Source organism: Miniopterus schreibersii (assembly GCF_964146895.1).
Source record: "Miniopterus schreibersii genome assembly, chromosome: 13".
Classification (NCBI taxonomy): Eukaryota; Metazoa; Chordata; class Mammalia; order Chiroptera; family Miniopteridae; genus Miniopterus; species Miniopterus schreibersii.
The window spans coordinates 38,854,557-38,864,975 of NC_138113.1; the positions used below are offsets into that span (position 1 = coordinate 38,854,557).

The 10,419-nt window shown below is 36.9% G+C and overlaps 1 protein-coding gene across 2 annotated transcripts in view; it reads left to right on the forward strand.

The window, feature by feature from the left end:
* Positions 1-6,000, forward strand: part of GMCL1 (germ cell-less 1, spermatogenesis associated) — a 39,568-nt gene extending 33,568 nt beyond the window's left edge. For both annotated transcript variants that reach the window (XM_081156897.1, XM_081156898.1), the window contains one exon: positions 4,637-6,000. In XM_081156897.1, the coding sequence (XP_081013023.1) occupies positions 4,637-4,765 (129 nt within the window). In that variant the 3' untranslated portion in view covers positions 4,766-6,000. The remainder of the gene's footprint in view (positions 1-4,636) is intronic.
* The last annotated feature ends 4,419 nt before the right edge of the window (positions 6,001-10,419 follow it).

Below are 10,419 nucleotides of genomic sequence, written 5' to 3' on the forward strand. Positions count from 1 at the left end.
ACTTTATAAAAAATATTGTCGTGGTTCAAATTAGCCAAAGACTTAAAAAGCACTCTAGACCAAGATAATAGTTGTATTCCAAGTGTTCCTTGATTTGTTCATTCAGCAAACATTTGTGTCTCTACCGCATGCTAGTGTCTATGCTAGAAGTGGAGAAAATAAGGAGGAGCTTGTTATATAGCTTAGACTAAGTAGCATGGTAGAGATGAGCTCAGAGTAATGTGTAACGTTGAGGGAGAAGTCTCTAACACTTTATGAGGTTGGGTGCAGGTGTGGTTTATTGGGGGAGTAGGAGAAGGGAAGACAGGGAAAACCTCCCCTCCTGGAATAGTTGACAAGTGAATAGATGCCTGAACTGAGCTTCAAATGAAGAGTAAGATGAAGGCAAGGAAGCACATCGGTCATTCAAGGAACTGAAAGAGGTTTGGAGGAGTTCAGTAGACTAGAGCCAGGACATGATGGGCTGTGGATGGAGATTGGACTTTTCCTGAGATGTCTGTAGAGTTATGGAAGGATTTCATTTGGGGAGTTTTATATGTGTATTTCACATAGATTATCACAGATGTTTGCTATGGAAAAATCAGAAAATATTTAATAAATAAGTGAAAAGAAAAAGGATACATATACCACTTAGAGATGACACCAAAATTAGGTTTTACTATTAACTGTTTGTAACCTGCTTTTTCCCTACTTTGTTGTGCATAGCTTTTTTTGTCAATAAATACAAGGTGTCCCCAAAAAATGTATACACATTTTGAATAATTATTAATTCCAATGGGTTAAATCTGAAAAGAAAGAAATATCAATTGAGCTATCAGCTGTTAAAATGTGTATACATTTTTTTGGGACACCCTGTATATATACATACATCATTTTTATTACTGCATAATGTTAGTTATTTTGGATATACCATAATTTAAATAATCGTTTTTGGGGGGATGGGGGTTCACTATTATAAAAGAAATGTACATACATCTTTGTACATTTTTCTGATTTTTTTAAATGATGAATTCCAAGAAGTAGAATTCTTGTCAGATAGTGTATACATTTCCTCAGAGCCAAATTGCCCTCTAGTAATACTTTACAAATTACATTCCTTCCAGCAGGAGAGTATAACCAACATTAGTGTATTATCATCAGTCTTTCTAATCTTTCCCCAGTATAAAAAGTGGAAACAAATTGTATTTAATTTTCATTTCCTTGGTTACTGGTGTAGTTTGTTTTTTTTGTTTGCTTCTTGGTCATGTTATCTTGAGTAAATTGACAATTTATATTGTTATATCTAAATTTTTATTAAGGTGTTTGTTTTCTTGTTAATTTTTAACAGATTTTATATATTAAGAGGAATAACATTTGTGTTATGCTGTAGTTTTCCCATTTTGTCATTTGTCTCAAACTTCATGAAGTAATCTATCAATCTAATCATTTAATGATTTCTTTAGTGTGATGCTTAGTCCTAATAACTAGGATTATATAGACAGTTGGCTATACTATTTTCTATTCCTTTTATTTATTTTTTTACATGTATTTTATGATATATCTGAAGTGTATCAGATTTATCAATGTATTTGAAATGCCATTTTTATCATATACTAAGTCCTTATATATTTGGTTTCATTTCTAAACTTTGTTGTTTTATTGATTTATTTGTTGTGGAGACAATAATACATTAACTAGACTAACTTTAAAATTAACTTTAGCCTGGCCAGGCTTGACTCAGCGGTTGAGCATTGACCTAGGATCCAGGCGATCGGGGTTCAATTCCCTGTCAGGGCGCATGCCTGGGTTGTGGGCTCAATCCCCAGTCGGGGGGCGTGCAGGAGGCAACCGATCAATGACTCTCTCATCATTGATGTTTTTATCTCTCTCTTTCCCTCTCCTTTCCTCTCTCTGAAATCAATAAAGATATATTTTTTAAAAAAAATTAACTTTAATACCTAGTAATACAAACCCACCTTCATTCTTCTCTTTTCAAAAATCTGTGAGGTCTTCGTGCATGTTTATTCTGTATGGGGTGTAGAATCATTTTGTCATGTCTCCTCTCAAAAATTCCTATGAGGACTTTGATTTATATTTGTTAGTATATGTGCTGCCAAAGTAAGCAGTGATTTATATTTGTTAAATATATATACTAATTTCTGGAAAATTGATATCTTCCTTTCTGGAATATGGTAGTTTCTACATTTATTGAGGTCTTACCTTATGTCTCTAAAATTTGTAGTTTGTCCCCCATATTGTTCTTATATATTTCCTGGAAGCATAATGCTAAGTATTTTATATTTTAATTGCTAATATGAAATGAATCTTTTTTCTAATAGTTTTGATGACATATAAGAAAGCTAGTGATTTTTGCATATTTTATAACTATCCATCTTACATCTAGCTAGATTTGCATTATAGAGGATCACTGAGCAATGTGTAAGAAGGATTAGAGACATGATAGTGACAGGAAGATGACTTAGAAGCTATTGCTATAATCCAGATAAGAAATTATGAGAACCTTAATCTAAGGAAGGTAGCAGTAGGGATGAAGAAATGTTAATGATTCTAGACATACAATGGCACCTTGGTTTTCTAACTTTTCCGTTGATGAACATGTCAGTTTACGAATGCCGTAAACCTGGAAGTAAATGCTTTGGTTTTCAAACACTCCTCACAAGTCAAACATGCCACACGGCTTCCACTGAGTGCAAGATCCTGAAGCCTAGCAGTCGGCTATTGATCCCTTGGTTTTCGAACATTTCAGAACTCGTTCTTCCGGAACAGATTACATTAGAAAACCGAGGTACCACTGTAAAGCAGTGCAGTTGAAAGAATTTGGTTCCTAATTGTGTGTGAGCGTGAGAAAGAAAGTAGTCAAAGGTAATTCCTGGTTTTCTGAGTTGGGCAACTTGATTTATAGTAGTTTCACCTGAGATTTGAATTACAAAAAGGAAAATAACACCCTGGCTGTGTAGTTCAGTTGGTTAGTGCGTCATCCCAATATGCCAAGGTTGTGGGTTCGATCCCTGGTCAGGGCACATGTAAGAGTCAACTAATGAATGCATTCATAAGTGGAACAACAAATCGATCTTTCTCTCACCCTTTCCCTCTCTCTAAAAAATCAATAAAAAAAGAAAATGAATGAGACTTAAAGTGAGGATGAGGAGGTGATAAACACAGTTTAAGGTATATTTAGTGTGAGGGTATTAAGGTGAAAATTTGATAGGCTTGTGGGTCGTCGCTAGGTCTGGAGTTTTCAAGCAGTGCCTGGGCTAGAAATAACGATTAGATGAGCTAACCTACAGGAAATGTGTAGAGGATATGACAGGATGGAAACCTAGGGGACACTGGTATTTAAGGGGCAGGCAAAAAAAGTAATCTGGTAAGATAGTCAAGAGCTGGGATGGGGAGTCAATTTAGTAAATATGCCTTCACCTGGGTTATTGCTGTACACTTTGACCAGGTCACCTATGCTTTGACATCATTCCTCTCTGCTATCCCTGTTAGCACCATCAGCCCAGGTGATTGCCTTCCTTACCTGACCTGTCATCTTACCCATCTTAATCACTTTCCCTGTTTTAGAGAATATAGAAAAATTGTGTGTGTGTGAGAGAGACATTTGTATTCCCTACCATCTTTATCCAAATTTATCTTGCTGCTCCCCCAACACAGGAGCTATGTCCAGTTGAGCCTATGTCAGTCATACAGATGTTCCAGTTTCAGTCCCTCTTTATTCCAGGAATACATTCCAGAAGCACCTCCTTAGTAAAAAAAAAATTAAAACTCTAGATTTAAACAGTGTTTACTAGCATATTCTCCAAAATGTATAAAATAAGGTGAAAGTAATGCATATTATTGTAGAGAGTATAGCCAAGTATTAAAGAAGTAGAAATTATTTCAGTACTGCTGCTTTTACTGTAATGACTTATTCTGTTCACCAAGTGCTTTAAAGGGTTCCAAACAAGGTATCGGTAGCATGAGTGATGGTTACATTTGTGGTCTTCAAGTGTATTATCAACTCCTGTCTCTTTGGGATTTCAAGACATTCTCATGTGTATTGAGGTAACTGAACTTGAAATTGATTTTACATGGTGCTTTATATTCCAAGAGACAAATAACATGTCTGCATTAGAGACAGTGGGAAATCTTACATAAGAATGGGAATCACGATTGATAGTAATAATAATGACTCCCCACCTACATCCTAATTATTTGCTATACCTAAGAGCCCTCAGAAATTGAAGCCAAATGAGAAGTCTGCATATTTCTGGACTCTGTCCATTCATAAAATGTGTAGGTACTTGACAGAAATTTTTCAGTAATGAAAATAACTACTATAATTTAGTATTTCATATATGGCTGGCTTTGCTGAACCCTCTGTGTGCATTGTCTCATGTAATCCTATGAGGTGGATACTCTTATTGTCCTCATTTTACAGTGAGGAAGCTGCAGTTGACAAGGTCAGTGACACTCCAAGGTCACACAGCTAGTGGGTAGAAGTTTTGAGATTTGAGTGGTGACTCAGACTGCAGATGTAAGCTCTTAACTGCCATACTGTCTCCTTCAGTTCATTCAGTTCAACAATTTGGTTTTCTGTTTGTTTTTTTTAATATTACTATCTACTTGTCATTAAAGCAACAAATTTGTTTTATAGGAACAAGTAGTGATGAACTTGGACAGCAGGCTTCTGATCTTCCCTTTATATATCTGCTGTAATTTCCTGTATATATCACCAGAAAAAAGAACTGAAAATAATCGTCATCCAGAAAATCCAGAAAACTGAGGAGGATCTTTTCAGTTGGAAACAGTAGCACTTTGAACTTTTTCGGCCAGCTTTAATTTAATGGCCCTATGTTGTTCACATCTAAGGTGACTAACAGTGACAAAGGCCTTATGAACTGTACAGATAAAACAGAAGACTATTCTTATTCTCATTACATTTCTATGCATATATTAAAAAACATTTTAAAGCCAAGAATATATCTGTCAACCCATTTCTGTTATAAAGATATCAGCTCATGCTTTTACTTTAGCATCAGTAGAAAATCGCTATAGGTAAATTTCACATTTCTCTGAAACCAAATATAGATTTAATTTTTAGCTTAAACTTTGATCCTACCTAATGTTAATATACCTCAGTTATCCATCTGTAAATTTATTTTTGTCTATAAGAATGCTAAAGTAATAATTTGAAAGGCTAACTATAAATGCTCTTTTAATTGATACGTTTAAGACTGTTCTTTAATTTTTTCAACTGCTCTTTATGATTTCTCCTATTCTTCAATATGTAGTTGTTTTTAATCATTAAATACTTTTTTTCATGGCTGATGAAACTTTTTATTTAACTTAAGCATTCTTATGCTATTTTATTTTGCTTTTAATTTAGCTTTCCTGGAGTTTTACCAACAAAAGAATCAGCTTCAAACTTTCAAATGAACTGGAATGGGGAAAAAAATCAGTGTGATTCTGAGTATATACCTTTGCCTAACATGGTCTTTTTTTCTTTTTTTTTTTCCCTCTACAATTTTTTTAGTACTTCATAAGATTATTTATGTACAAAATATTACACTCTCAACATTTTCATCTTCTCTGCTCTTTAGAATTATTTATGTTCAAATTTTAGTTGGGAATCGTGTTCCCTACTTAAGCTCAGGACTTTATAAATTCTCAATTGAGTGCCTTTGAGTTACACATGCTAATAGAAGTTTCGTAGTAAATATAAATAAGGTCGTAGTATGTCGTATAGAAACTGGTAATACAGCATTAATGTAAAAATAGAACTTATTTTTGTCAAAAATGAGGTGTACACTTGTCATGATTTATATATGTTGGCTTCTTGTGTTTACCATTCTTATGAAAACCGCCATCCTCATCGACTTTCCAGTCAGAGTGAATTCTTTTTGTGGTTAATGTATATTTTTGGTATGTTTTTAAAAATGGGAATCACTTTTATGTATCTGTAAAAATAATAAATACCCATTTGGAAAAAGAATAAATAAGTTCTTACATGAAATGTACACACACAAAAAAAAAAAACTTAGTTGAAACCAGAATTTTTTTCTTTTAAGTTAGATATTTTCCAATTTAACTTTTGGAATTTATGATAGTTTTTCTTCCCCAGAGCTAGAAAACAATACCCAGTAATAATTATCTTAGCTTCACTATTAGTAAAGAAGAGGGCCTTAAGAGCAAATGTTCTAGATTCTCATGCTAAAGTATTAAAGAGGGATATGAATGTACCTTTCGTTTTTTAAACATATATATATATGTATGTATGTTTGGCTTGAAACTTAGTAAGCCAAAATTAAATGAACAGAGGTAGGTACTAGCTTTTTTTTTTTTTTTTTTAATTTGTTTTTATTGATTTCAGAGAGGAAAGGAGAGGGAGAAAGAGATAGAAACATCAATGATGTGAGAGAATCACTGATTGGCTGCCTCCTGCACACCCCCTACTGGGGATCCAGCCTGAAACCCCGGCATGTACCCTGACCTGGAATTGAACCATAATCCCCTGTTTCAGGGGTCAGTGCACAATCACAGCCATGGCGACCAGGCGGTACTAGCTTTTTTACAAGTATTTAGCAGCCAACATTTTCTCAAATTTCAAGTCTTTGAATACTATTACCATTGTTAATGAACAATTTTTGATGTCACATGCAAAAATAGGGTTACTAAGAATCACCGTGGCTATCTAAATTTAAGCTCATTAAAATAAAATTTAAATTTTACTTCCTCAGTCACAGTAGGCACATTGCAAGTGCTTAGTAATCACATGTAACCAGTAGCTAAAATATAGGGCAGTTCAGATATAGAGTATTTCCATCTTTGCAGAAAGCTCTATCAAATAGATTTGACATAGAAAGGTGGACTGTCAATACTGAAACTACATCAAAGGTTTTATTCCCTTAAAGATGAACCCAGGTAAAGAACAAAAGAGATAATAGAGCCAGGGTACAAATGATGGATAACTTGTCAATCACCTAAAATGATATATTGAGCCATAATTTCAAGCAATGTGGATCTAATCACTTGACTGTATTAAAAAACAAACGGCATAGTACAGTTCCCTCCCCAAACAGAGAGTCTGAAATTCTTCCCAAGGCCCAGGGTACAGGTGTATAAAAGCCAAGTTTCAAACATCATCAATCACTGTTAACTAGTGGTCAGATTACATCTAATTTGGGGGAGAATTACTGACTCAACAGCAGGCATCCATATGGAATGACAAAGTAGGATACTTTTGTAAAGGATACTTTTTGTATGAAACAGGGCTGGCAAAGGTAAGACAAAATTTAACCAAGGCTAGAGATAGTACATTTCCAGAGAATCACAGATGGTTAATGTTGGTACACACACATACTTTAAATACAATTTGTCTTTATTGAAAAAAACTGGTCAGTTGGGGAAGAAACTTACAAGTGTGATCACAAGTGTTTACCTTAACCCACCCTCCCCACTCAAATTCCATCTAAATGGCCTTTAGAATGAGAGAACTTCAAACCATGTATTGAAAACAGGATTTTCTTCCAGATACAATGCTGAAGATACACACTGCTGGACAATGTACATCCTGAGAGAGGGCAACCTGATCGGTAAATAAGGAAGCAGCCCTAGCAGAACCCAATGTCCATCCCACATCTTAAAGGGGAGGAGCCATTTCCTGCCTAAGTTTGATCTCAGGGTGTCCTTTTACAGAACTTAATCCTTTGGTTTTTCCCTTTCTCTACTTTTTTCCTCTCTACTGACTCCACACCACTATTTAAATGTGCTGAATTTCTCCCATCTTTGAAAAACCACCAGTCACACATTTACCAACTACCATATTTTGCCCTGCATCACCAAAGTCCAAAGCGTTCTCCAAAACTGTCTTCATTCAAAAGCCATTGACAGCTCAACCTCACGAAAACTTCCTGAGTCAACAAAGACTTTGTTGCTAAATCCTATAGATTCCATGTGTTTGGATTTTTTTTCACTCCTTTTAACATTTAAAATTAACCAAGTTTTCGTCCTTAAATAAAGTAGCCTAGCCCCAGCCAGTTTGGCTCAGTGGCTAGAGCATTGGCCTGCGGACTGAAAGGTCTCGGGTTTGATTCTGGTCAAGGGCATGTACCTTGGTTGCAGGCTCAACCCCGGCCCCAGTCCAGCCCCTGTGCAGGGAGGCAGCCAATTGGTATGTGTCTCTCACATTGATGTTTCTCTCACTCTCCCTTCCACTCTCTGAAAAGCAATGGAAAAAAATATCCCCAGGTGAGGATTTAAAAAAAAAAAAAAAGCCAGCAGGTGTTGCTCAGTGGTTGAATGTCAAACCATCAACCAGGAGCTATCAGAGTTCAGTTCCCTGACAGGGCAACATGCCCAGGTTATGGGCTTGCTCCCCAAGTAGGGGTCGTGCTGGAGGGAGCCAATCAATGATTCTCTCATTGATGTTTCTCACTCTCCCCCTCCCTTCCTCTCTGAAATCAATGAAAACATTTTTTTAAAAACAGTCTTCTCTTAAACTTTCTCATACCACACTCACCCAGTTTTCGTTCTGGTTTTCTGACCATTCCTTAGTCTTTGAGGATTCCTCCTGTGGCTATCTCCAGGCCTTTTTTCTTCAATTTGCAGGAGGTGGGTGAATTCATGCACTCTCAGGGCTTTGCCAATGTAAAAGCATTCAAATCCGTGAATTTTTGTGAGTTTGAACCAAACTGTCAACGAATGCCGGAAAGGAGAACCTCAACGGATTGAGACAGTGCTCTGGAGAATGGCAGTCTTGCACCTTGTTTCATACATTAAAATCTAAGGAGGAGACATAAGTGAGTTACATGAAATCCACTGGTGATAGATTAGGGAGGTGGGACAAAGCAAAGCGGGGGAGGGAACCTCTGGGATTGGATAAAAAGTAAAATGATAGACACAGTTCTTTTTCTTAGGTGGGTACGGGATAGTTAACAGTGAACAATTAATAACCATGAGGGGATTTGTGGTCTCCGCAGAACAGTGCCTGAGCTTTGAGGGGTCCAGAAAAAGGAAAATTACTTTGATATTCCAATGATACGTTATCATAGATGCAAACAAACAATAGGCTCAGTTAAGGTAAAGACTGACCATTGTCTTGGAAAATACCGGCCTAGAACATGACTGACCACCCACCATAAGTGGCTTTTTAAAAAAGTTTTTAAAACTTAAAAAAAGATTTTGTGGCCTCTTTTCCTCCACAGCTTCAAATGAACATCTGTATTCTGATGACTCCTTTTTCTGTAGTTCCAGCCTAGATCTCTTCTGAGCTCCAAATACACATCTACTTGGTATCTCCTCTTGGGTGTTCAAAATGGCACTTCAAATTACCTTGTCCTGATATGAATGTATCTTCTTTCCCCAGAATTGATCTTACATGCCTTATCTTAGCAAATGATGCTGCCATCCACCTAGTTTCACTAACCTGAAACCTGGATGTCATTCTTGAACCTTCTAATTCCCTCACCCTCTGCATACAGACATCCCCAAGTTTTTCTATTTCACCAACTATTTCTCAAATTTAAGCACTTCCCACCATAACTGTTGATACCATTCTAGTACAGGCCATTGTAATTTACAATCCAAATTATTGTACTGGTCTCCTATGCCATTCCCCCAGTCAAGCCTGTACATTATCAGTGTTCTCTGAATAAACTCAATCTGGTTCCCTCCCATCCTTTGCTTCAGGGTAACTGCCATAGTTTCCAAATCTATTCTGGCCTTGTCATTACATTTCCACTCCTTGTTCCCCAAGTGACTGCCATACTTTCAGTTCTCTGCATAGCCCATCCTCTCACCCTTGTATGTGCAGCCCCCTCTGCCCCCACAATCTCTCCCACCTCTCCCCACTACAAACGTCACCTGGCTAATTTCTACTCCTCCCTAAGGTCTTGTTGGACATCACTTCCTTCTGGGAACTTCTCTTGACAACCCTCCCCCTCAAAACCAGTTAGGTATCAGTCTTAGGTGCCCTCGTAATGTTCTTTCCCTATCAGTGCAGGTTCACACTGTTGGCTAGTTTGTATCCCTCAGTGGCCAGCAGTCTACTCAAGAGCAGGCATGTCTTTTTCACTATTAATCCTCTGGTACCCGGGTGTGCAATAAATGGTCATGTGAATAATTTTATTAATCATGCTTTTTTGTTTCTTTTATTTTCTCATGTTTTAACACCTGCAGCCTTAGGAGAGTATCTTTGAATTGGTAGCCTATGTCCTCTAACCCCCTTCTTTACCAACCTTTCACAAACCAGGCACTATTCCTTTGCCCTAATGAGTCCAGGGCCAGCTACGAAACAACCCTGGACAGCCCCTACATCCCAAAACCCGCTGAAATTATTCAAACTAGCCAATCACAAATACACCCACCTACCCTGCATCTCCCATTCCTTCCTTCAAAAACCACAATCAAGTCTCTTACACATGCTTTCCCCTCGCTCCC